This window comes from Odontesthes bonariensis, chromosome 23 (genome assembly GCF_027942865.1).
Source record: "Odontesthes bonariensis isolate fOdoBon6 chromosome 23, fOdoBon6.hap1, whole genome shotgun sequence".
In the NCBI taxonomy this organism is placed as follows: Eukaryota; Metazoa; Chordata; class Actinopteri; order Atheriniformes; family Atherinopsidae; genus Odontesthes; species Odontesthes bonariensis.
In genome coordinates, this window is record NC_134528.1 from 14,780,370 (window position 1) to 14,807,810 (window position 27,441).

At 40.2% G+C, this 27,441-nt stretch overlaps 3 protein-coding genes across 4 annotated transcripts; 2 read left to right on the forward strand and 1 right to left on the reverse strand.

Moving 5' to 3' along the window:
• Positions 1-1,857: 1,857 nt before the first annotated feature.
• LOC142374422 (large ribosomal subunit protein eL19) lies at positions 1,858-4,779 on the reverse strand. Its single transcript, XM_075458108.1, has 6 exons — positions 4,694-4,779; positions 3,792-3,898; positions 3,562-3,684; positions 2,393-2,513; positions 2,153-2,263; positions 1,858-2,050 (listed from the first exon to the last, which is right to left on the reverse strand). The coding sequence occupies exons 1-6, from the start codon at positions 4,696-4,698 to the stop codon at positions 1,924-1,926; spliced, it is 594 nt and encodes a 197-aa protein (XP_075314223.1). The 5' UTR covers positions 4,699-4,779; the 3' UTR covers positions 1,858-1,923.
• A 963-nt stretch (positions 4,780-5,742) lies between these two features.
• On the forward strand, positions 5,743-22,103 carry gpam (glycerol-3-phosphate acyltransferase, mitochondrial). Its single transcript, XM_075456871.1, has 21 exons — positions 5,743-5,940; positions 8,639-8,777; positions 8,945-9,064; positions 9,408-9,481; positions 10,331-10,444; positions 10,711-10,860; positions 11,003-11,102; positions 11,451-11,587; positions 12,431-12,530; positions 13,848-14,060; positions 14,230-14,343; positions 14,548-14,633; positions 15,500-15,612; positions 16,720-16,790; positions 17,188-17,455; positions 17,579-17,736; positions 18,139-18,216; positions 18,348-18,485; positions 18,606-18,795; positions 19,065-19,123; positions 19,260-22,103. The coding sequence occupies exons 2-21, from the start codon at positions 8,694-8,696 to the stop codon at positions 19,374-19,376; spliced, it is 2,484 nt and encodes an 827-aa protein (XP_075312986.1). The 5' UTR covers positions 5,743-5,940; positions 8,639-8,693; the 3' UTR covers positions 19,377-22,103.
• A 1,250-nt stretch (positions 22,104-23,353) lies between these two features.
• LOC142374111 (FERM domain-containing protein 6) lies at positions 23,354-27,142 on the forward strand. 2 transcript variants are annotated; one of them, XM_075457642.1, is made up of 13 exons: positions 23,354-23,514; positions 23,820-23,910; positions 24,090-24,169; positions 24,264-24,322; positions 24,423-24,624; positions 24,838-24,993; positions 25,189-25,254; positions 25,365-25,433; positions 25,537-25,711; positions 25,865-26,035; positions 26,335-26,466; positions 26,567-26,589; positions 26,666-27,142. In XM_075457642.1, the coding sequence occupies exons 1-13, from the start codon at positions 23,443-23,445 to the stop codon at positions 26,705-26,707; spliced, it is 1,338 nt and encodes a 445-aa protein (XP_075313757.1). In that variant the 5' UTR covers positions 23,354-23,442; the 3' UTR covers positions 26,708-27,142. The 2 variants fall into 2 exon arrangements, with proteins under 2 accessions (XP_075313757.1, XP_075313758.1); XM_075457643.1 differs by having other exon boundaries at positions 26,570-26,589.
• The last annotated feature ends 299 nt before the right edge of the window (positions 27,143-27,441 follow it).

Below are 27,441 nucleotides of genomic sequence, written 5' to 3' on the forward strand. Positions count from 1 at the left end.
AGAACTCCTACACCTGTATTTCCACAAATACCACAGCAGCCCGTCTGCTCCAGCTACTAATGGATGTATCTGCAGACACTTCAGTCACACCTTCTTCACTGTGCATCAAAGGAGGAATCCTTAAACGCAAAAAAAAAAAAAAGATGAGAGAATGACTGCATATCTGGAGCATCAGTGTTATGGAAATTTGTGACACCAAGGTTTGATTCGGGAGAAGCATCCAATGCATTTTTAAACTTTTATACAAAGACACAAACAAAACACTCTGCTCTTGAAAGATTACTTTGCAATCTGTGTCATAGACATGATAGATAGCTGCCCTTCCTGAGCCTGGTTCTGCTGGAGGTTTCTTTTTGTTTGTTCAGTTCCAAGTTCCATGAGATGACACATGTTGCTCTGAATAAATGAACCCATTTTAATAGATTCCAGTAAGAATGTTCCCTCCTCCACCAGATCGGCGCGTGTAATGTTAAGGTAGCCAGACTTCTGGCTTCAGCAGTATAGCTTTCATTTCCTAGAATGACAATTGTTTCTGTTATACATTTGTCTCCTTCATGAGTCCTGCCATAATGTGAAAATTATTCGATAAGAAGCACAGGTTCCATGCGGCTGACAGTGGTTGCGTTAAAGTTTTTTAAAGTAGTTAAGGCTGCTGTGATATTACTTTCCTGAAGGAAATTTGAGGCAAAGAAAATAAATTATACAAAGAATCTATGGATAGATAAATATCAATACATGGCTGGAGTCTTGGACAAATGTTAACTATAGCCACCACAAGGTTAATTCAAAGTGCATAGCTCACTTAGTTAACTATACTGCATGCCATTCTCTATGTTCAGTCATTCGTATGAACAACCCAGAGCAGGTTGTAGATATAAAAGAAGAAACCAATACAAGGCATTCAAGGTTTGTAAAATGATCATTTAGCAAAACAGTAGGTGCATCATTTACAGAATTGTTTAAGAATTATTAATCCGATTAGCATATTTGGTACATGCTTACATATAATCTTAAAAATGGCAGAGAATGGTGAGGCTTTTCAAACTACTGCTCATCTCTGTTGGCAGAGTGGGGACCACACCAAGGGCTCCAACTTAACATGGCTTGACCCTGCGCTACAAGAGCAGATGCGTTTGAATTAAACATGAACATCCAGGTCCAAAATAACATAAAAGTAAACAACCCGTAGGAGGGGGTGAGCATTATCTTTATGCTCTTTAAAGGACTGAATGAATGATTTATTTCAGCAGTCACACAATTGTTTCTAGTGCCACAATTTCCGTTCTATAAATACACAAAAAGCTATGAACCGTGATTTACTATTTCGATGTATTTAATATAACAAAACATTAGATATTTGATCTGTGTATGTTGGTAATCAGGCTCCTTTTTTAATTGAACAGCCCAGTTGGTTATTAGCATCTGGGAGAAAGATGCAGTGGCTAAAATTTACCAAGAAACCTTAGGAAGCCTATTATTATCATTACCTTTGCTCTGCAGGTGAAGCTTTTTCATCATACCGCCTGTCGGACTGAAATTAATTATCAGTCATCTTGTTAAGACCTTATTTGGCACTCTGCTGCCACCTGTTGGAGTGCAGCAAACATTCACCCAGGTTTTCCTAGCCTTTAGCCAATACACTTATCCATGTAAAATAAATATGTTTTAAAAAAGGCAAAAAGCTCTCTCACCTCACTTCTTCTATGCATAAATGTAGCTTTCTTTAAAAATATACAGCTTTGAGGGGAGATTGCTACATCTCAGGACAGACAGCAGTGCCCCCCTGCTACATCTTTTATCCTCTCATGTCCCTCCAGATATAAAAAAAAAAAAAAAAAAAAAAAAGAATCACAACAATTAACAATTTTATCCAGATTTTATTAACAACAAAAAGTTGAGCCCGACAAACTTTTAATATTCAATTCATTTCTTTGCAGTCTCCTCTTCCTTTGACAAGTTCTTGATAATCTCTTCTTTCTTGGCCAAAAGACGCTCCTCTCTGCGTTTACGGGCCTCCTTTGTCTTTGTACGACGAGCCTCAGCTTGGTCACTGGATAAGTAGAAAAAGAAAAAACGAAGAGCACTGAGGTTAATTTTCAAAATCCTTAACACATGGACGCAAAGAAACACAAAAAAAAGAGCAAAAACTTACGCCAGAAGCTTCTTGCGAGCCTTATCGGCCTTCAGTTTATGGATGTGCTCCATCAGGATGCGCTTGTTTTTGAAGACGTTACCCTTGGCCTTCAGGTAGAGACTGTGGTACCTGGAGGACAAAGACACGCATGCGAACATACACAACACCTCAGGACATCTCAAAGAAGTTAGAACCAAAACTAGAACTAAAGCACCACAGGATTATCCATCAGCGATGAGTGGAGAGATTCAAACTTACATGTGCCTGTCAATTTTCTTGGACTCCCTGTAGCGACGAAGAAGACGACGCAGGATTCTCATTCGCCGCATCCATGACAACTTTTCTGGCATACGAGCATTGGCTGTACCCTTTCTTTTTCCTAGGAGAGAGGCAAATCAAATTACTTTTAACAAACCTCGGACTTATGCCATCTCCTTCTACTACATATTGCACTGCCTGAATGCAGACTGTGCCCATATTTTACCTGTATATAACGTTTATTTTAGGGCTGGGCAACGATTAAAATTTTTAATCTAATTAATCACATGATTTCCCTGAAAGCGCCATTACATTTGTTGTGCAAACACACTTTTAACATCAGCATCTTTCTGTAGTTTTTATGTAGAAGCCTCGCTCCACTGTCTGTTTCCTTGAATGACTTGCTGCTATCAGTTGTGTGTTTTGCCTTTAAGTGATATTTTAGACTGGAACTACTACGGTGAGAAGACAATTCAACTCGGCAGTGTTTACAGAAGACTTTGGTTCTGGTGGATCCGCCAATTACTTTCTTTTCTGGTTCCGCAGCAGACAGCAACAGATTTTTACAAAATAAAAGCCTGTGAGCAATAGACTTTTACAATAATAAAATAAATTTAAAAAACAAAACAAAGAAAACTGCGTTAATGCGCGATAAAATATTTATCGGCGTTAAATAATTAGCGAGTTAACGCGATAATAACGAGTTAACTCGCCCAGCCCTAGTTTATTTCTTCCTCTGTTTATAGGTTTTCCTCTGCTGATAGGCTCAATTTGATTCTGCTGCTGTTTACTATTGTCTTATTAGTTTATTCAGCTACGGAAGAACACTTACTGGATGCTAAATGTCATAATGCTCCTGAATGTTTGAATTTCTCTCGCGATATATAATGTGTGTAAATATCATGTTTATACGAACCTACCACCATTAGTACGATTTAATTAATCGCACTATAATCTAACAAGAAATTACAGTAAATAATTTCTAGAAGACAATTTATCCAAAACTAAACAACAATATGCAATGCTGACAACTTTCATTTTGTGATACTGGCTCGTGAAAAATACAAAGGATGATGACTATAAACACTTAACATCAACTGAAAGCAAATTCAAGATTATGTGTAGAAAAAAAATGGTGTAAAGTACATTTTTAGCTAACAATCACTCACCATAACCCATGTGACGTCCCTTGCGGCGTGCCAGAGTGTTCTTGCGGCAGCGAGCACGGGAGTGAACAGTCACAGGTTTCCTGATGATCAATCCATCCTTCACCAGCTTTCGGATTTGCTGACCTGCAGCACAAATAAAACCAATAAAAACAGAGGGTAAAACAAACTAAAGAGCCAAGGTGAGACAAATCCATAAATAGAGTGGTCTGCACTCAGGGGAAACGACTCACGAGAGTTTGCATTGGCAATCTCATTGGTTTCATTGGGGTCCAACCAAACCTTCTTCTTGCCACAGCGCAGGACGCTGGATGCCAAGCGCTTCTGGAGCCTGAGCATGCTGCAAGACAAGATATTTAGATGTTAATTATTCACAGCTATTCACCCCTTAGTATTAAAGATTTTAAAAATCCACAAGCAAAATATGAAACTACAAGTAAGGTGTTGTTTGTTTGACTTATATTAATATAATAAGAATCGAATTTTGGTTGCTGGATTAGATCATTTGGGTATTATGGCATTCACAAAGTCACTTCAACCGGTTGACATTAAGTTACTTACTTACTTATTTATTCAGAATTCTCTCTAGTTTCTTAACAACACTTAATAATAATTTTCTCTTAGTGAGGGAGATAGTTTACCGTAATAAATCTGAAGGTAACTAAACCCATCCAACTGTAAATTTTGGGTTGTGAGTTTCAGTGGCAAATATTAAACGAACAGATGGGAACAATCATTCAGTTAGTAAACGCAAGTGTGGTCCAGAATAGATTACTAGACACGGGATAGTGGCAGTTAACTTGACACAATATTTGCTCTATATTCTTATAACATGTTGTGTTTAACTGTCTTCAAGTTTATTCGACTGACATCAACAAACACGCATGAAAATTGGCCGTTTGCTGGTTTGTGGCTTAGCAGCAATGCAGCATGTAACATGTTGTGACATGTATTGGTTAGCATAGTTAGCTTACCAACACAGGCCCAACAAGCAGTCTAGAATAAATACACGTCTTTACTAAAATTTGACCAAAGCCTGAGTCTCTCTTGTAGGCTGAAATACTAAAGCCAAATGTACTTGGAACTCTCTGATCAGGATAAATATGCAAAATTAGGTCTCAAATATCTAGCTTACCTCATGGCTGCCGCTAGCTTGATAGACACGAAGGAAATAGACTGATTCAGTCCCTACCACTATAGCAGTAGATGTGGGCAACTCAATTGTGGCAGAGCAAGGAAATCGTAAATTTAGCCATACACATTGGGCGATAAAAAGTGTAAAATATTTTATTTGAAATATAAATTCTTTATGCTATACATATATGCAGGCAAATGAGCCTTGTAATATATTCTGAGCACACTTACTAATCCCCCACTCTAGTGCAGTGGTACGGTCCATAAAAAAATTAAATACATACATCCGACCACTAGATGGTGCTAATATTTATATTTTTGTCATTACTCCTTTGTTGCGTCATATTACTACTACTTATTCAGGGTTCTCTCAAGATATTGTTAAAATAACAAGGAATTAAAATATCTTTCGTAACCCCTTTAGTTTTTATTTTGTATGGAAAATCAAAATATAACAATGCTTATCAATAAGAGTGCTAATTTTAGACAATAATTGTCTACAAGATGATTAACATACGTGGAAGAAGTATTCATTGAAAAACAATTTGAAGCTGATATTCTGTTAGATGGATGTTAGCTTCTTTACTTTGTTTATTCTAGTAGCAGACAAGAAATGGCAACATTGGAAACAAATGAGGTGGACATTCAGTCTTTGTGTGACTGTTGCACTATTATGTAACATATTTTTCTCTGATTTCATACTTTTGGGTTATCTATTTTCATTTGACTTTCCTTTTATTTTGGGTTGCTCGTTCTTTGTGTTTTTTTATTTGTTTGTTTTTGTTGGCTTAAGTTGAAACTTTCATTACAATTGTTTTGAGTCTTTCGTGGAGTTTTGACTTATTTAGGGTCTTTCTGTGGTAGATTTGTCTCGCTTATGGGAAATCAGTGTGTTATCAAACATGGCCTCTTTGGTAAGTTTTGGTCTTGTGCCCAGTCGGCCCGGTCTGTATTCCGTCCATGGTCCGGCCGGTGTGGCCAGATGGTCAGATGGACTCAGCACTGACCCCTCCTGGCTGCTAGCAGAACTACACGACTGCCAGTTGGTTGCTGTAACTAAACAACCACGAGTGGTACTCCCTCTTGTCACACATCTCTCCTCTGTCAAAGCGGTTCCGTCCGCTCCTTAAAGCAGAGTAGACCTTGGGTGCGAACGCAAAGGGTACTGAAAATACCCAGCAGCTGGCCGGTTTGTTTTGTCGACGAGCTTATTTTTGAGAAATGAGTCAGCGCAAAACAATATTCAAGGTAAGTGATATTTCATTCTCGCGAGCCGTCCTAGCGAGCTAACGCTGATGCTAGCAGCTACATCGCAAGTGTTTCAAGTAACTGTAGCCAATGCGGTTCGTGTATTGTCAAAGACACAATAACTGTATTGTAACACTAGCTCCCACCACCCAGAATAGCGGTGCTTGTTGAGACATTGCATTAGGTATTGTTTTTCGTAGTATAACCTGACATTGGCCAGTTAACTTTACATTGACATTGAGATCTAAAGGAACCTTGACAGCGTGGGATCTCACATCTTGCCATTTCAGTCCCACATATATCAGTCAAAAGCTTTCCCGTTACCTATTAAGGTATTTAGTTTAAGGCAGGCTAAAACGACTCCTTTGTGAGTCCCTTAAGCCCTGAGATTTGCTCCATGACGCTCAGCGGCATGCCTTGCAGAGAGCCACAGACGCTGACAGAGACTGCTGAGAATATGCTGTAATAACTGCACGAACTGGAGCCTAGAATTCTGTCCAGATGTCATAGATGTTATTAGCGGCTTTAGCGAAACAAAACGGCGTTGCTGTGTACCGAAGCTGGACAACCGTCTGCCTGGTTTGTGCTATTGTTGTCTGCTGTACTAGTTATCTATCTGCGCTGGCCATCTGTCACAAAGACTTTTCGTGTTTGACCTGGTTACAGCAGACAGCTCGAAGAGTGTGAGACGGATTAACCCACTCCCGTACGTATACAGTCTGACTGTTATTATCCTTTCTTTTGTTCTGAATTGAAAAATCCGGAATATAATCATGGGTAACACGTGCCTCAGACACTATTTGATGTAGTCCTAAATATAGCAAGGTAGCAACACATAACATCTTAATGCAAGCACTCTTCCATGCTGACTTATCCAGGCTACTTGCTTTGAAAGTGGCCATCCTTACCTGTTACCTAATCTCACCACCTCCTCATTCTTTAGCTTATCTGGTTTGCTTCCAGCAAAGTCACCCCATCAGTAGGAGTACTCTTGGTCACCGACCCCATGAAAACCCAGTTTCCCCTTATCTGTGTGCTGTCACAGACTACGACCAAAACATCGTAAAGATGATGTGTGCCATCTCTCTCTGACTTATGCTCAGAAAGCTGGAGTTGCAGGGTCCTCCCGAGTGATCTACTGTACTTTTCTCTACTGTATTCAGTGTTAGAGCATTCATTCATAAAGTGACTAATCCTCTCACTTTCCAAACTCAGCTGTTTTGTGTTCCCTTTAAGTGGTTCGGTGTGGCATTGTTTTGAACATCTCATAATGATAACTACACACTGATCGTAAAAACCTTACTGTTTCCTTTGTTCCAACTGCTGTCAAGTCATTTTTATTCCATTTCAGATTCAAATTGCATCCAACTTTTTCATTCTGAGGCTTAAAATGGGCTTGCCAGATACTTTAGGAAAGCTTTAAATCAGTCATTGGTGATGTGTTTGTACATGCTTAACTCTTGACCTGCTTACTGATAACAGACTGCACTCATACTACTTTTGAAAAAGAATCTGAGGTTGCTATCTGATTCAGTCAGGAAGAATCCGAGGTATTGGCTCAGGATGTACTGTGTCTGACTTGATTGACGTGGTGATGTGGCAGAAAAGCAGTTTATTGGCAAATATTGCTATCTACAGACTAATATCATCCAAAGTCAAGAATGTGTTGGATGTGGCTGGTACTAAGGACACGTCTGCCTACAGCACTCATGCATAAGAACATAAAACCAAGTCCACAGCTGGTGCACAGCTTCACAGGATGTGACACTGACTGTTTGAGATTAAGGTACCTGCTTTAGTTAGTCAGATAAAGCTACATGAATTTACGAAAACCTGCTTCTGTCAGGAAAAGTCTAATTTCTTTCTTTTGTTGATGAGTTAAAGGTTTGTTCGGTTAAAGCAGGTTTTCCGTCAGCTCATCCAAGGTGATCAAGACTATTTTGAAAGGCATATGAATAGTATTGATTCACTTTAATAGCAGCTGTTGTCGGTGTGTGGATGCTTGAGTGGTTCGTAAAATGAGGAAGTCTTTGCCCCAACTCTAACAGCTTATGAGCTCTTAGTAAAATTAAGGAAGTAACCATTTTCTTAAATTAATGTTCAGTTATAAAAAGTGGACACAAAGAATGGCAAAAGGCACGTCCAGTATATATTGGAAGTTGTGTAGTGGACTTTCTTTTGAGTCTTTTTGCCTCACAAATTGTTCCTATACTTTTTTAAATGGATTTATTTGTAGATTTTTGTCATGATATATACAAATGGTACCATGTTAATGTAACTTTGATGTTTAAAGACAAACATAACAACGAAAAAACTGTAAAATCCACCCTGGTATACCAGCAAGCTGGGCAAGATATGCCTGGATTAAAACATCTAATTATTACTTAATTTAATTGATGGTAGTTAATCAGTCATTATATCCCATTGAGAATATGAGACCCCATTCCTTTTTAAAGACACTTTTGTTTTTAACAGCTAAATTAGCAAAAGAACGAGCTGCAACAGCTGAGGGAGTACATTAGGTGTTGGCGATCCGATTTTTAGTAAGCATTTCTCTGTGGCTAGGATGGTCATGTGGTCTTAATTTATGGTGACTAATTAATATATTGTCTAAAGTTAGGCAAATTTTACAAAATTGAAATGTGCATATTTTCTGTTCAGATAAATGTAACTGTAGGACGTTTGTGTGTCTTTCCAGCTTGCCAGCAGCTGGTTTGTGTGATCTGGTGGGAGAGGAGAGGGCAGCAGATAATATGGAGCTGTCGGACGGCTTGTTGCTGCAGGTCAACAATGGGGAGCAGTGGTATAACCGCTGGAAACATCCCAATGAAGACTTGGTAAGTCACCGACATAAGCTAATTGCTGTAATGAGAGTGGGCGGTAGCATCAGCACTGCTGGTCCTTTCAGATTAAAGGTGGTAAATCTTGTCTTTGCGTGCATTTGTTCCGTTGAACGGTTCCTCTCATTTTTTTAATTGAGTTTTGTGTGTGGCTGTGCTTTAAGGACCGCAGCACCAGCCCTTCAGTCTTGCGCTCTGTTGCCAACACGTGGAAGGAGGGTCTGCTGAACAGAAAGAGGCCCTTTGTGGGCCGATGCTGTCACTCCTGTACACCACAGAGCTGGGTAAAGTTACTTTACAGCTAATTACCTCTAACCTGAGCTGACTAGCTGAACTCTTGACAGCTGTAAACTATAACTTGTTGTAGTGCTAAAGTTTAACGCTAAAGAAAATGGCAAAAATGCCAGTTGGAAGTCAAAACAATTCATTATGTTTGAATCAGTCACTCATTATGATCATTGTTTCAGTGTGTGTCAGACTTGTAAAAGTTTGTTTGCGGGTGCTACTTAAATAAATATGCATGGGATTTCTCTAAAAGATCTTAAAATATCATATTTGCCTTTTCAAATGTCAATGATTCAAGTGTCCTTCCCATTGTTTGAGTTAATTTATTTATTTTTGCTGCAGGATCAACTATTCAACCCCAGTATTCCATCTTTGGGGCTGCGTAACGTCATCTACATCAATGAGACCCACACTAGGTAAACAAAACAAAATCCACTTCCTCTAGTACTGTGTCATATCACTTTCACTGTGTTTTGCTCTGAGCAGGCCCTTAACCTTGAAAGAGGAACAAATGCAACTTTTTGAAACTCCACCAAACTGTACAGTCAGGAAAGTAAAGCTGGGCTTCTTAGCAACCCAGTGTATAATGAATGGCTTTAAGTCAAGAGGGCTGATCTGATCTGAAACAGTGGAAAGGTAGATTAATGAATAATTCAAAGTGTTTGTTAGTGGACACCGTACGCGTGCATCCAGTGACTGACCTTAGCGAGCAAAAACAAAGTAAGACACCACAATTTCTTAACCCCATCCTGCATCCTGTAAATCAAGTCAAGTAAATGAATCTTTTTTTTTTTTTTCTTAAAGTTTAAGGACATTTAGCTGTTAGTACATAAATTAAGGCTACTTGACATCATGTTCCTCACTGCTCAAGAACAATTGAAAGATGTGTGTTTTCATCTGAGTTATATTATCATGTAGACAAACATCCTGGGTCAAGATAGATTTTAGTCAGTGCGTGTACGAAGGTACTGTTTGTTTTGGCTCAACAGAGTTGGTGTAATCTCAGCAAAGTGGAACAAAGCTGAGATTATAGAAGTGTGGACGGTTATATCAGTTTTGACCTGACAACTTTCCAAGAAAACTGTGTGACTCATTCATGTAATCAATTAAACTATACTTTTTATATTTGTTTTGGTGGGCGAGTAGCTGCCTGATCACATTTTCATGCTTATTCTTTAAGCACAAAGCTACATCATTTGCAAAACATGTTATTCCTTTCATGACTATAGCCTGCGTGCTTTGTGTGTCTGTTTTTCCTTGTGCAGACAGCGGGGCTGGTTGGCACGCAGGCTAAGTTATGTGCTGTTTGTCATGGAAAGAGATGTCCACAAGGACATGTTCACCAGGAACATGGTGGACAATGTGCTTAACAACGGCAGGTAGGTGTTTCCATAACATTTAAAGATACATTTAAAGGTCCCTGAAGAAGAGTGTCAAACTTTGTAGCATTTTAACCTCAGTGCTTAGCAATGTGGCTGTTTTTTAAGGAATACTCAAACAGTTAAAGTAGTAACTGTGTCGTTTAAGATAAAGAGAATAAAAAGTGACAACAGAGATAGAAATGGCATCCAAATGTTTTCACTGTTTGCACTTTTATGCTCAAAGCTGCATCCTTATGTTTGTGTCCTGATTTGGTTGATGGCAGGATGGAGACTGCTATTTTGAAGGTGGCCACAGATTTTGAAGCTGCCCCCAGAAAGCCAGGCCAGGAGCACAAGGCTGTCAGTAAAGTGAAGCAGAAAGCCAGGGCCGTCCTCCAGGAGATGGTGGCCAACATTTCACCAGCCTTTATCAGGTATTGATATTGTTTGGTTTATAAGAGCATTTGAGCATCTTGACCCAGCTCAGGAGATCTTCATGTTTTTTTTTATACTGCTGTGAGATTTATTTAGCTGTGGATAACATGCTATTTGTTATCCATTTTTCTCTGTGTATAGGCTGACGGGGTGGGTGCTCCTAAGGCTGTTTAATGGTTTCTTCTGGAGCATCCAGATCCACAAAGGACAGCTGGAAATGGTCAAGAAAGCTGCCACAGAGGTCAGCAGCAAATACACAGAAAATACAATGGATTAAACTTTCACTGCACGAACTGTTGCACTAAAATCTCATGATATGCTTTAAAGTCTTAGTTGCCGAGTTCTGTTTGTAAATAAAGTTTTCCTTACCATCTATCTGCAAAGCAGGGGCTTTAAGAATATTCGTGAAATAACTATAGTTATATAGACAGTGTTACACATGGAATTACATGCATTTGATCATCTGAGATATGGTAAATGTTCTTTATGTTAATTGTAAATAGGTTAAATGAAAAGGCAAGTTGTCTTTTTTTTTTTAAACTGGTTTAGAAATAAAAATTTGACCTTTTTATCATTTTTATCTTTCCAGCAAAATGTTCCCATGGTCTTCCTTCCTGTTCACAAATCGCACATCGACTATCTGCTCATCACATTGATTCTTTTCTGTCACAACATCAAAGCCCCACACATCGCTGCTGGAAACAACCTTAGCATCCCTATTCTCAGGTATACAGCCTTAAAGCTTTGTGTAAAGTTTTATCTATTGGAAAAGGTGGTTTTCTGCTCTCTGAAAGTAAAAAGTTCAGTTTCATGCCACGAGATGAAGAGGGATTTAAATGGCTAAGAAACCAGTCTTGCAACAGATTGTAATCCTCTTTTATGCTAACCTGCTTCAAGTAGCATTTTACTTACAATAAACACCCAAAGAGGATCATCCCGAACTATCTTCTCTTTGATCATTGGATTTAGTAAACTGTGTCCACATATAGGATGAGGCATAATTAAATAAAGACGTTTTTGAAAAATACAGGTAACAAAATCATTCTTTGTAAAGTCAGGAAAGTGATCACATTTCTCAAGAGGAATTATTACAATACCGCGACAGCCTTTAATTACAGACATGCCCAATCTTTGTAAACAAATATCTGTACACCAATATCCTGAATCCGATGGCGATGTCTGTTTGGTGTCTCAGAAGTATTAACCAGACCAGCTGAGCAGGCTTTGGTTGCCTGTTTCTAAAAAGTCGTTGTAGCGAGACAATGAGGTGCAATACCTTGCCAAACAATCTAGAGACTATTTGCAATTTTCTCCCCATTTTCTCACCTTTTTTTTTTTTTTTTAAATCTATCTCTAGTCAAATAGAATCAAAGGTGTTAGCCTGGATATCTGTATGTCTTTATATTGAAGCCCCAAAAACATGACCATATCAGTGATCTATGGTGCCTGAAAAATGCTTTCATCAGCACGAGACGCATGTTGAAAATTTAGCTTGGAAGCCAGTAAAGCCATCTTTTTTTTTTTTCTTTTTTTTTTTTTTTTTTCTTTTTTTTTCTTTTTTTTTTCCAGCACTTTGATTCGTAAACTTGGAGGATTCTTCATACGACGGAAAATGGAAGAGACGGGCGATGGGACGAGAGACATTTTGTACAGATCACTCCTGCATGCAGTAAGAGTCTGTTTGTATTTTAACAGTAAGAGCTGTTTTCACGCTTTGCGGCTTTCGCTACTTTAGTTTATAGTTCAAATCATTAGATTTATGGGGTGGGTTTGCCACTATCCTGTCTTTTTTGTAGTCATTCAGAGATAATGCCCCCTGAGATGTGCTGCTTTCCTACTTCTACTAGCCATTGCCACTCATTTATGGATAGGTTTTCATGATACAGCCACTATACACACAGGGAACAGAGTTTTTTTTAATGGTGATTTAAGGCTTTCCTGGTGGTACAAAAAGTGTTACTCTTCTGATGTATGCTTTATGCATCAATTAGGCATCATAGGAGATTGAGACCTAAACCTGAGCTTTTTGCTCAACCCGATAATTCAGATCAGCAGGTTTGTGTTAGCCGCAAAATCTTTAGGAGAGCTATTGTGAAGGACTACTAATGTGAGTATTATCGCTTTGTCATCAAAAGCCACTTAAAAAATGCCTGAGTAGTAGAAATGCTATAAACGTGCTTCAAAATGGTGATTCGGTGGTGATGGATTACATTCGCCAGATAGTTTGAGTCCAGGTTGCAAATTACTGACTGTTTGTATCTTTAGAGGTAGTTGAGAATAATGAAGGCAACAAAATAACCGGTATGCTGAGCTATAAAGTCCACGTTGTATTGCATCCCTACGATAAAAGTTACCAGCGAGACACAAGGTCAGCTTCTTGAAAGGTCAGCTTCAGTTTATTCCTCTGGACCGAGGACATCTTAGGTTGCGCTCTGTCAATAACAGAACACAAGTTTGTCAGAGCACTTTTCCAAAGGAGATGAAGTAATGTGATTTAGCAGAGGTTGAGATTAATTCTGGCACGCCTGTGTCTTCATAGAAATGTCATTAGAGGTATAACTCGTAAAATAATTCACATGCTGCTTTAAAATTCTGTCTTTTTAATAGCTTGACCTTTGTCCCACAGCCTATGGTCTATTTCAGAACAAAAATACACATCATGAAAGCGTCAGTATAGCAACAGACAGCTGTGTATACACTTATCAGGAGGATATAATTACACAGCATGGCTACCTGCACGTGCTCAGTGCCCCGCACTGTGTATCAGGGTCAAAGTGTCGGTTACGACCACTCATGTGTAACGTATATCCAGGCTGTAAACCACAGTAGATCCATAGTCTCTATTAGGCTCAATTGCCACACTTGCGTTTAGTAAGTTTATGTTTAAGAATATCAAAAATGTGCACCCAAAGTCTCTAACCTTTTTGAATTTACCTTCTTCCCATCCTTCCCACATATATTTCTCCCTGTTTCAATTTCTCTCCAGTACACAGAGGAGTTGTTGCGGCAGCAGCAGTTTTTGGAGGTCTACCTGGAGGGTACTCGGTCCCGCAGTGGTAAGCCATCGACTGCACGTGCAGGCATGCTGTCCATTGTGGTCGACACTCTGTGGACTGGGGCCATCGGGGATGTGCTGGTGGTGCCAGTTGGCATCTCTTACGACCGCATTATTGAGGGCAACTACAATAGTGAACAGCTGGTAAGCTCTTGTATGATGTCTGTTGTTTTAGTGTGTTTTATAGCTCATTATGTGGCTTCTGGATATGCCTTGGAGAAAATGTGTTTTTTAGCAACAAAAACATGTATTTTTTTAAATACATCGCTTTGGAGATGTTTTTAACAACCATCTGACCCTTTCTGTCTTTTAGGGCAAACCCAAAAAGAATGAGAGCTTGTGGGGAATAGCATGTGGAGTGTTCAGGATGCTGAGGAAGAACTACGGTTGTGTTCGTGTTGATTTCAACCAACCCTTCTCTCTGAAGGTGATTGACAACAGATAGAATATGATAGAAATAACGGAAGACCCTTCATTGACAGAATTCAGATCATGCTCTTTATTTAACGCAGTGAAACAAAATATGGATACATTCCCATTAAATTGTCCAATAAGCTTTCATGAATCAGTAACGTTTTAGCGAGTTTGTCACCAGCGCCCTGGTATCAATCTGGTTGTGCTTCGTACGTAGGAGTATCTGGACAGTCAGAGAAGCCGTCATATTCCACCACCAGTGTCCCTGGAAAACACCTTGATGCCCACCATCATTTCTGCTCAGTGAGTGCAAACACACACATACACTCTCCTCTTTTCAGCACGAGTGATGTCTTCATCTGACCTGCACTTATGCACAAAGCAGATGTCCCTCAGTCTTAGATGTAACAACCTTCATGTTCAAACTCAATTTCTCCCTCCTGCTGCTTCACAGCAGTGTCTGTCATTTGACATCTGAGAAGAGCCCTCGACTTGGCACTTGCAGGGGTTACTTCACTTCAAAGCTGTCCCCAAGACAGCCGTACAGTACATTCACAAGGACAGCTGCAGTCTGTCCCAGCATGCGTGGGGTCACGAGTTTACACAATGTGCTGTCGGAATACTATTCTGACTTCCACCTGCCAGCTTTTCATGTCTTAAGTTAAGTGCGACTTGCTTGCTTGAGATGTATCAAGACAAGGAAATAAGAGGAAATGATACCAGTGAAAGATGCAGCTCCAGGGTCAGAATGGCCACGGTTGATTAATAATGATCTTTATTAAGTATATATTCAGCTCAGAGTAGTTATTACTTAACTCACGGAGCTGATTGTAGCATAAGGCCTTGACAGAAAAGTAAGGCAGGAGGCAGGCTCAGGACAACTTCTTGCCCCTCCCTCTAAAATTCTGTGTTAGTTGTCTTAACTGTTGTGTGATAATTAATTCCATCCTCTGATTCTGATTCTCTGACTTCTTTGAAAATAAGATTTTAATCCAAAGGGACCTACTTCATCAACAAATGCTTTTCATGTGGTATTTTATGTCCCCTTTAAGCAAAAAGAAAAAGGTATGCTAGTTGAGAGAAATTAGCTGGGGTTGTATTCAACAGCTGCTTAAATTATGCATACTATATAATATGCTATAATAAAACACATATTGTTATCCTTCAAGGCCTGATGCTGAGCTGTTTGAAGGGCAAGAAGAGGAGCAAATGGACAGAGAGCTGCCTGATGAGATCTTTAGACGGCAACTTATCAACAACCTGGCCAAGCATGTTCTCTTCAGTAAGAAACTCTGAATCATGACAGACTGTAGATTTGCTGCACCCTTCCAATGAGTCCTTTACAGCTTTGCCAAGAATCTCATTTATTAAAATGACTGAAGCACATGTTTTCTTTCTTTGAAAATTTTTCACAATCACAAGAGTCTCCTTTTCATCCCTGAGTTAAAGGCGCACCTGCCGACAAAGGAAGCACCCATGAAATACTCTCCTCTATTAACTGAAATCCAACACAACACAGCTTCAGCCCATCCGCTTCACATCACTTAGGGTGCTTTGCCCGGGGGTAGCGCTACACAAACCGGTTCACCCCGGCTCATTCAGCTGCATTCTCCTACGTTTTTTTTTCTCTTTTTTTTTTTTTTTTTCTTTCTCTATCGGCCCACCCAATCACAGAGCCTACAGCTGGATGGCATGTTGTTTTTAGCCAATAGGGACGAGGGGAGGATAGAAACAGCAGAGGGGAAGAATGCAATGCCGGCTTTGGTGTTCACAAATGCTTTGCACCTCTATGCTTGCACTGTGCTTGTGATGGACTCTAGTAACCTTTGTCCTTAAACACGTTAATAATTTTGATCCATCTGGTGTCTTATCTTTGCAGTCAACTCCTTTTGGATAAGTTTAATTCTTGTTTTTACTGAGAGTTCCCTAATTTTATATAACCAAAGTGATGTGTAGACAAACTTGGCACATTGTATGTTTTTAAATCCCCTTCTAAACCGGTTTAGGCAGATGGGCGTCCACCATAAGTCTGGATCAGTCAGAGATTTATTTCTAAGTTATTTCTAAGCTATTTATAAGTTTGTTTGTTTTTTCTTCTATATATTTCTATAAGGCCGTACGGTCCTGATGTTAGTCTGTAATGTGCTCTGAGGTGATGAATATAATCTGCCGCTAAACAAATGCATTTTGATTAAACTGAGTTTTAGTTGCCAAGTTAACATGTCATTCTATAGTCATTGCTTCTGTTTGGTTTTGCTCTACATTTGCGACCTGCAAAAAGAAACTCATGTCACGTTGAAGATATAGAAACAGTTAGCAGAACTGCCATGTGTGCGCTGTGATAATGTTATCTTTGTGTTGCTCAGTTTATCTGCATCTCTCTCCACAGCCGCTAACAAGTCTTCAGCTATCATGTCTACCCACATTGTGGCCTGCCTGCTGCTTTACAGACACAGACAGGTGAGTCGGGCTTTTTCTCTCCATTTCTTCCTCTCTCCTCGTGGTCTGTCACTGCCTGCGGTGCAATCTCTCTTTCCGTCTTTTTTGCCCTCTTCTTCCTATCCATTTTTTCCTCCTTCTCTTACAAATTACATTGAGACACACAGAAGAAATGGATGCCTTAGCTAGAAATATTGGTCCCCCTGCTTTCCTTTACAGCCGCCACCATACTGTAGTGGTGAAGCTCTGCCCTCTGCAGGTGCACTGATGTAATTAAATTGATTATCTTTCTAATCCTGCCAAACTGGCTGCACTTCCTGTTGTGCTTTTTTTTTTCTTTTCTTCTTTGTTTTGTTTTTATTCAATCATTTTTATTTCAATAATTCCAGGTTTATATCTTTCCTTCTCTTTCCTCCAGGGGGTGGTGCTGTCCAAGCTTGTGGAGGACTTCTTCAACATGAAGGAGGAGATCTTGTCCCGGGACTTTGACCTGGGCTTTTCGGGGAACTCTGAGGATGTGGTCATGCGTGCCCTGCACCTTCTGGAAAACTGCATCAATGTGACCAGCAGCGCCAATCGCAATGGAGAGTTTACCATCGCACCCAGCCAAACTGTGCCGGCGCTTTTTGAGCTCAACTTCTACAGCAACGGCCTTTTTCATGTCTTTATTTCTGATGCAATGATTGGTATGTTAGCCGAATTACTATTCGGTGTTGATCGGTGCCAGCCCAGTCCGTCACAATTTAGGTTCAAAAGTCTCAAACTTGTAATGTGTCTTCCACCTTATTTCCTTCATTGTTTGTCTCCAGCTTCTAGCATCCTGTCACTGCAGCGAGAGCTGGTGATGGAGTCAGGTTCTGATCACCAGCCTGTGGATCCAAGTAGTCTACTTCTCAGTCAGGAGAAGCTCATCCGCAAGGCCGCCGGTCTCTCCCACTTCCTTATCAATGAGGTGGCTGTGGCACCAGTAAGTCCTGCATATTGCATTTTTCCAAGCTTTTGACTGTGCAAAGAACTGCAATTGAGAAGAGGACATTTTGAAGGGACTTCTTAAAGAATTTCATGTCACTTTTTGCTTCTTAAGTGAAATATAAAACGTTTTGACTAACCCGTGTCAATATGTAATCCTCATCTGATCTAATGCCTTCAAACTTTTTAATCGTCACAGCTAAAACTTTGACTATAAATACATGAGCTACATATGTATTTGGTTCTTCCACTGCTGAGTGACTCAGTTCTCAGCAACCATATTAACTGTGGGGGGGAGAAAAAAAAAAGAAATGAACTGCCCCCTTAATTTTTATCCCAGACCCTGATTTACAACATTGGTAACTAATGCTCCTCACATATTCTGTTACTTGCCCCACAGCCCTGTCAGACTATTTACCAGGTTTTTCACGATGCAGTGAGCCGGCTGATCCAATATGGAGTTCTCTACGTGGCAGAGGTGAGTTTACAGACTGTAATTCTGCTACTGGTTGACAAAAATGGAACTTAGTGTTGCCGCCCTTGATAAACCTTGATAAACCTTGATAAACCTAGACGGCCTAGTCAATCTAATTTGTCTTTGCGTGTCAGGAGGACCAAGAAGAACTGAGCCCCGGCCCCGCAGAGGAGCCTTGGCCCAAAAAGTTCTCTGAGCCCCTTTCCTGGAGAAGCGACGAAGAGGACGAGGACAGTGACTTTGGAGAGGAGCAGAGAGATCGTTACCTAAAGGTCTCATTTCATCATACCTATCTAATAAGATTAGCGCTTTCTGCATTCCGGTATAACTTCAAGCTGTTGGGCTTCACATGGCATCCGGTGATTGACCGTCTTGTGTTTGCGATAAATCAGGTGAGCGTTTCACCGGAGCACCAGGAGTTCTTTGTGTTCCTTCAGCGACTGCTCAGCCCTGTGCTGGAGGCCTACAGTGGGGCTGCCATTTTTGTGCACAGTCTGAGTCAACCCATGCCTGAGGCAGAGTACACCCAGAGGCTCTTCAGATACCTGCTCACACGCACAGAGAGAGGAGTGGCTGCTTATGGTAATACTGCAGCATTTTCCCACATGCTGTACAATGAAGTAGATTACAGCTAACTTGAAAAATTGTCACCCAGATTTACCTACTTGGTATAAACATATCGTAAGGATTATAGCAGTATTATCCATTTCTACGAAAAAAAAATAAAAAATTAAACTGCAGATTAAAGAATCAGTGAATTAGAGACTTATTTAACAGAGCATTTTCTGTCATTTCTTTATTTATTGAAAATCTGTTTGAGCACTTTGTAATCATGTTCTCCTCTTTTTCAGGCGAAAGTGCAACTCATTATCTGGTTAAGAACACAGTGAGGACGTTCAAAGAGCTCGGGGTAAACATGTTCAATTTAAACTGAGGACATAGTGTCATGACATGAAGTTTCTCATTGCTTTTGTAGACTTTGGCAGGTGTACACAGTCCTCCGGTTTGAGGTAACTTGTTCCTCTTGTGTTGTTGTGATCTTGTAGGTCCTAAAGGAGCGAAGGGAGAACAAGGTAACGACCCTGGAGCTAAGCAGTACCTTTCTACCTCAGGCCAATCGGAATAAACTCCTGCAGTACATCTTAGGTTTCACCCTGCTGTAACCTCGACACCTGTCAGACCCCAGGCTCCTTCCAATTAAGGGCTTCTACTGGTTACTTCTAAAAAAAATCCCAGGTGCTACTCTGTGGAAAGCTTTACCAGGAAGTGCCTTCACGTAACAGCCGCTAACTGTTAACTGTTAGCCGGAAGAAACTTGAAGCCAGTCTTCCCATTTTTCTTTGCAGTCTCTGGACTGCCTGCAGATGATTAATTACGCATCGTTCCCTGAAGGTACCTCCAGGAATCATCCTGTGTTTAAGATCATGCCAGCGAAGTCGATACGTTTTAATACGATCAAAATTTTAAAGTGGAAGAAAAGATATTCAAACAGGCTAAAAAAATGATAATCACCGTTACAGCAATCTGAACAAAGGGAGCTGCCTTTCATAAATACGACATATGCATAATAAATAACTGTAAACATAACTAACAAAGGCATTTTTATGTAGACTTCTGCTTGTTTGTAAAACTGCTAGAATCTATTTAGTGCACTCTGATATCAAACAGTAGAAAATGTCAACAATGTAGTTTAATGTAAAGCTTATTTTGAAAAGAAATTCCTGTACATAGGTCACAAGAACAATGCCTCTCGTTTCTAGCGCTGATTAAGACACTCTGCTGTCTTTAGTGTTTAAATACTGGACTCACAGGTTTGCTGACACCTGGGAAATACTGTGTCCCTGCAAAATATGTATATATGTTTCAATTTCCCATTAAAGTGAAGGTCAGCAATTCTGTACAGTTGTTGGTTTTAGAGATCAAAGCAGTTAGTGTCTCAGCCTATCAGAAATATCTACTCAGTAAATTTAATGCATACCTGTTGAAAGTGTGGCATAGTCTAGGCTAAGATCACTTCCAGGTTAAGTGCTTTCAAACCTCTCATCTCTTAAGTGCATTCAGTTCCACTTTTTATCAAAGGGGTTTTGATGAAAAGAGACTTCGACTTTATTTGTGCTACAACTTTCACTTCTTAATGAATGTTCCATCGCACAGCACTTAAAAGACATTTAATACCAGCCATTGCATCCACATGCATTCAAATGCAGTCAGCTCAGACATTCTTTGGTCACGTGTTTCAGGGAAAGCAGGCATTTGGGATGACCACTTTTTTTCACATTATTCACAGTGTACATAAGCCTTTGTAGCACTGCTGCTGTGTGAGCTACTCTGCTCCAAATGTTGGGCATTTATAAGACCGAGATTACGGAGAGTCAGGCTAAGTTTGTGACGGCAAGATGGTATCTACTGTGCTGTGACGATACACCTGAGGAACAAAACAAGTCCAGATTAAAGAAGAGCAAAATGCTACGGTAACGAATACAGTAGTCGTTTTTTATTTTTAAGGAATACTTACTCTTTATTTTTGTCGATTGTTGGCTTGACTATGAAATTTCAATATCACTTCCTCACTTTCACAAAAGCATGTTGTAGAAGTGCATTTGAAACTACCAGTAAAGTAATCCAGATCGTGTGTCTCATGAAAATTAAAAGCAAAGTCAGACATTAAAAAAAAAAAATGAAGCCACACTATAGAATAAAAGCAGACTATAATCATACTAAGTTAAAATTGACCTGTTTTGTAGGAGTAATTTAAAATCTAAATCTGAAATGAACATTAGAGTCGACATGAAGTGTTGTACGTGTTGGCGAGTGAGTGTGCATGTCTGATGGCAGAGGAGGAAGGAGCATGTTTGAAAGGGTCAGAGTTTGATGAACTGCGATTGCAGGGACTTCTAATCATACTGATTGTGTGTGGACAAATAGAAAAAAACTGTTAATATGAATATTTGTGACAATTGTCTACGATACTGCTGGTTGCAATCCATTTAAATGTGTTTTTCCAGAACATACGAACCTTATTACCTGTGTCGTTTAATGCAACTTGTTAAGTGTGCTGTGTGTACAAATGAACCCTTGATTAAAAGTTGTGGATTTGTGAAGGACAAACTGATGCATGTTGACAAACAGAAAAGTATGTAACTTCAGTGGGAGTGTGATGAGTGTGCAAAAGTGTTCTCATGCTGAATCTTGTTTCGAACATGCTGAGTTTTAAAGCGTTTCTGAGCCCGCAGCCTGTACAAGTTGCCTCAACAAGGGACCCCTGGGCCAAGATAAAAACCACTGTATGTACTGTTCTGCATGTTTCCTCTGGTCACGTCTTTAATCATCGACTCTTCAATGTGAAATTCGCTTAACCTAAGAATGATATCTTAGTGTAGTGTGTGTGCATTACAGTGTGTTAAAGTTTAAAGAGAAAGCTCTTGAATGTGTCTCATCTGCACCTGAAAGGTCAATGTGATATTGTAGAATGCTCAATGGAACCGGTACGAACAGGATTCAGCTTTTTATGAACCGCAGTGAGAATTGTTGAGACTTATTGCTACTGGAGCTGCATTTCGCAACATCCCACCACAGTTGTCTGTGTAATGATGTAAAACATGCCTGTACCTGGGGAGCGGGTGCCTTTTTAACGCACTTTAGTGCTCTTCGGTTGTGTTTTTATGTTCCGTTTTTGTGCATGTTTCATCTGGGAATCCAAACGAACACTGTAGATTGTGACTTAAAAGGTTGCTTAGGTTGAGAGAACGGGTTTTCACCTTAAGAAGAATCACCAGCTACTAAAAAGAAATAATAATTGTCACTTTTTTTTTTGTTTTCGCTTCATTGGAACAAAGCACAATTGGCAGTGTTAGATGTTGTTTTTAAATAAATTAATGATAGATTAACAATGGTCTCGTCTTTTTTTTTCTTTTACCGACTGAATGGTTGTGTTGGCATCATTAAACCAACACCAAATGTGCAGGTACAGAAAATGTTTCCATTTTGTGAAGAATGTCCTCCACCATGTGTAGAGCCATCATATAAATGTTCAAAGACTGAAGAGAAACAGACAAACGGGCTCTGTTTAACTGCAGGTGGAGAGGTTTTGTGCATTGCAGTCACTCACAGCTGCCATCATATTCTGGCAGCCGTTTCTTTGTAATCCATCCATCCTGCCACTCCCTGCCTCGCAGCTGGGCAGAAAGGTCATGAAGATGCAGCCCATCCCTGATCTCATATAGAGCACCACGAGCTTCGTCTTAGTTTGCATCAAACCTGCGGAAGTTTCAGCTGAAAACTTCTAGAGTGGGTTCCATGTCATCATCATTTAACTGACTCGCAGCTGTTGCACTTTTTTTCCCAGGCCTTGAATTGGATAAGATAATTATCCTTTATCCCAAATTTGTCCTCCTGATGTTGACATATTTGAGTGTTCTGCCATACGGTGGTATGGTTTTAAGCTGCATCTTTTAACCCTCCTGTTGTCTTGCGGGTCAAAAGTGACCCACTACCATGTTTAGCTGTAGAAAAATTACCGTAAACTATCTTTTTCCAACTTGAAATTTTATGACTTTTCCTAAAGGGGCCCCATCATTAGAAAAAGTCATACTTTATTTTTGTTTATGTTTCCATGTGGGCTGTACACCACTAGGGTACAAAGATTGTCTTTTGGGTCATTTTTGACCCGTGAATTATAAAAACATTTAAACACCAGAAAAAAGTTCATTGTTTTTTTCCCTTTCAATATAATTAATTCAGAAGTAATTACTTCACATTTATATAATAGCAATAATAAACCTTTATTATGTAAAAGAAAACTGAGAAAACAAGGTAACTGTTGGTCAAAATGACAGTTGGTTTGTGGTATAAAAAATGTATTGAATTGAGTTGAATAGATAAATAACAGGTGGTTTCATCATACAAAATAGATTTTGGATTTAAAATTCAATTAAGTTGCTTTATTTTGGGGCTTTGGTAGGGTGGGTCATTTTTGACCCATACGACAAGGAGAGTGAACAGAATGTTAAGACCGCACAAGAGTTAAGAACAGAAATCAATCCGACACCTGCTGAAAGAAGTGCCAAACATTCCCCAGTTGCAGCCCCCGCACTGTGGGGGATCCTCTGTTTCTTATATCTTCCCACATTTCATTAGGCATCAGGTTGAGGAGGGAGGAAGGCTTGTGTTTGGTTTGAGGACGGGAGGAGGATATAAGAAGGGCTGAGACGAGCTGAAGCTTCTGTGACAATGAGGACAAAACAGACTCGACTTGTGTGTGTCCTTCTACCCAACAAGCAGCACCTGGACTGTACTGTAAGGGTGAGTAACTTCCTGTACTAATTAGACCTGTGATGCATCACTTGGAAATATAAAACCATAAACTAAATCTAATCATAACATGTTTGTGTATACCTCAGGGGCTATTCTACATAATGTAACAACAAAAAAACCTTCCCATAAATTGTGGTCACTTTGAGGATTGCAGAATTCACAGTGCATGCAAGGGATCAGGAAGAAGACTCCATCGTTTCAGCTTTAGTATCAATGTGAGCACAAAGCTCATTTGTTGGTGACGTTATTTAATGATTTCTTGCTGGGTTTTTTGTGACTTTTGTGATTTCCAGATGAGAGCCAAGGGCCGGGAGGTGCTGAGCAGCGTGCTGCAGCAGCTTGGAGTCAGTGATCTCCAAGTGTTCGGTCTGGCTGTTCTCAGGGGTCAGTTACTGTCCCTTGTGGGAGGAAACGTTTTTATCTAATTTACTGTGGAATGCCATTGGTGTGTACAGGCGATGAGGGGGGAGGTGGAAAGTCCTTTTAGTGCTGAGAATATCATTGTGCCTGATGTCACCTTGTTTTCCCTCGGTTGATTTATGATGCACATTTTGTTTTCTAAGATAACGAATATCTCTTTCTTGATTTGGACCAAAAGTTGAGCAAGTGCTTTGGCAAAAGATGGAACAGGGGATCCGAAATGGTTCGTAATTTCTTTGCAGGATTCTGTTTGCTTGTCAGACGAGATACGACTGCAGACTTTAGCAGAGGACTAATAATTCATTCTACACCTCCAGGTCCCATTCATCTTCTTTTTGAGGGTGCGGTTTTATGTGGAAAGTGGGTTGCTAATATTGTAAGTTTGTTTACAGTCGTAACCTTTCTCTAAAAAATGTCCCAGCACTATAAGACAGGAAATCATCTGAATTTTGGCCGCTTCTCACCTTCCCGCCCAGGAGCAGCAAAGTGCAGCAGCTCTACTACACCGAGCTGAGGCAGAAGGTGCTGCATTCACAGGGCTGTCACCAGGAAGCTCTGTTCTTCCAGCTGGCAGCGTCCGCCCTCCAAGCTGAAGTCGGAGACCTGGAGCAGGAAGAGAGGGGACAGGACAGAAAGCGTAAACATTACTTTCTTCCCGAGGATTACTTCCCCTACTGGGTAAAAAATTGTGACCCTGAGCTACAAAATACAACAAAAGAAAAAAATCATTCCATGAAATGTATGCTCTTCCTCTGTTCTGTGAGATCTTATTTGGGTATTCATTCTGTCACTAGATTTTGTAAAATGTCTTTTGAAACGCTGCCATTTTTGCCCTTCTGGGTCTCCATATTTCGCAGCTAACCTTGGCTCTTATCGTGTGTTTTGTGTAAGCTCATAAAGCGCAGGGGAAGAGATTACCTCCTCCAACACGGTCCAGTATTGCATGGTGAGCTGAGGGGTGTGTCACGCAGCCAAGCCATCCTGCGGTTTATAAAAGAGGTCGGCAGCCTGCAGGATGGAGCGGTGACCTTCTACAGAATGAGACAGGTCTGGCTTGTGTTTACGGATAGTGCCGGTGTGATGTGTGAAGCTTTATTTTGACCAGATTCTTCCTTCGCACACTGCATCATTTTTGTGTCTTGGTTATGTCTTTGTGATTTTTAGAACCCAATCTCTATTGCATTTTGTATTTCACGAGCTAAAAAGGTTTTATTTGATCTGTTCCTCCAACTGCACGAGCAGGAGAAGAAGAAGCCGAGAAGTTTCATCGTTCTTGGTGTGTCACTGACCGGAGTCCATATTTCTGAGGTCGGAAACCAGGTTTCAAATCAGTCATTGAAGGAATGATGATGATAAACTTTTATATTCAGTGTTCTCCTGAGTTAGCTTGCTTTGCTTTTATGATTATTAATCCAAAGAAGGTGGAGGGGAAGCGACGTGTGTTGTTTGATTTCTCCTGGACCGATGTCGACAGCTTCACTTTCCAGGTTGGCCCTAAAGTCGGCACACTCGCGTGCTATCGTTTTACTAACACAGACTCACGCAACAGCAGCTCTCCCTTTATATTCCTGCCTCACTCTCACTTTCCAGGGCAACAGGTTTGAAATCACAGCAGTGGGCTCTCTGGGCCTTCCCAAGCTGGTGTATTACACACATTCTGCCTTCCACTCTAAACACATCCTGAGGCACCTCAGCGACAGCCACCGGTTCCACATCAACACCAGGGATGCAGTCAGCTACATACAGCAGCTAGAGGATGTGCAAGGTCAGCAAGATTCTTTATTTGATCCCCTTTATTTGCCGGAGTTATACCCAGTTCGGTTAACATAACTCCTATTTTAGATCAGCTTCATGTGTCCTGTTTTAACACCAATCCCACTTCAGATGTGTCTCTCTGACTGTCTCTGTGTCTCCTCAGCCAGTCACTTCTACAAAGAGGCCTACATCTGTGACACAACGTGCTTAATAGAGAGACTTCGCTGCCACAACCTCACATCCTCCATGTCTGACTGCAGCGTTGTCGTGGAAACAGCTCCAGCCTGGACCAAAGAGGAGGAGGAGGAGGAGGAGGATGAAAGCTCTCCATCAGGTCAGCTGTTAAGACTGCTTGTCAGATTGTGACCTGTGCATTCATTAGTTATTCTTTAATTTATAAAACAGATTATAAACTCCTCTAATCTCAGGTTTGTTGTGTAGGAAAGAAATAAAGTTGAAATGATTCACAGCCATGACTTCAACAACAACGAGGGATGCTGCATTGTGTCTTCAATTTATGCTGAAATCAGTCATTCTCACTTTCCTTTGACACATTTTCACAAGCTGATTAATCTGCTTCGTTTTTTTTGTTTTTTTCCTTAAAATCGAATTGTGTATTTGCATTGATGACAGAGGCAGAACTATGGGAGAATGAACCAGGAGAAGTTTTTGTTGACAGCCCAGCAGAGATGTCTTGGCTGACTGAGTTGCTCTATGGTGTGTCTGTTGATGGACCTTTGGTGCTTCCCTCCTCTTACTGGGCAGGTTAGTCCAAAAATCACCATCCGAGGAAAAGTTTTGACGACGTGTGCATCACTTCTGTTGTTCATCCTTCGTGTGATTCAATGTTTTCTTCTGTTGTCAGCAGTCAACATGGAAATGAAACAGGTGAGCAAAACCAAATTTCTCTGTTTGAGAAAGCCCAGCTTTGTAAACAGACAACGCTGTTTACTCTGCTGTTCAGGTTCTTTGGAGGAGAGCTGGTGAAGGAGAGTCTTTGGACTGATTTAAAGCCAGAGGGTAGAGAGATTTATCACATGCCCTCCACCCCTGAACAAGAAGACCAAGAATATCATGTTGAGATGATGTTTGTCATCCCTGAGATCCCTCATGAAGAGTACATTATAAATAAAATGTATTATTATTATTATTATTATTATTACTTGAGTAGCAGTACACCTGATGTCAATTTCTAACTAATAAATAATTACAATGACTATTACATCTATCACTGCATTATTTAACAGTGATAGATTAGAACTAGATTAGAATTTGACTATTTAACATTATAGGAACACAATTACAGCACTAATATGTGGCATTTAGAGAGGTTTTTTGAATGAAGAGACTGTATGCTTTGTATTTACACTAGAGGCTGTAATTACAACATGGATGCTGACATTTTCCAGGTGTATTAAAATCTCACTACTGTGCAAACTCATTTCATTCTCGACTTTTTACCCTCCTGTGCTGAAGATTGTAACAACTAGATGATGCTGGTCGGATTTGTGTAATTTTGTTTTCCGTCCTCTTCTCAAAGGTTATGATTCAGAGATTTATGACGATTCAAGTGAATCTAATAATTAAAGTAGAGGGAAACAAGTTGGAAGGGGGTCCATTTGGAGGGTTTTTTTGCACTTTGGGAGTCATTGAGGTTTTATATCTGAATTATTTTATTCCTTTGGGGGTCTCGTCATGTCCCTGAATGCAGCAGGCCAAGTTCATGTACATCAACTATAC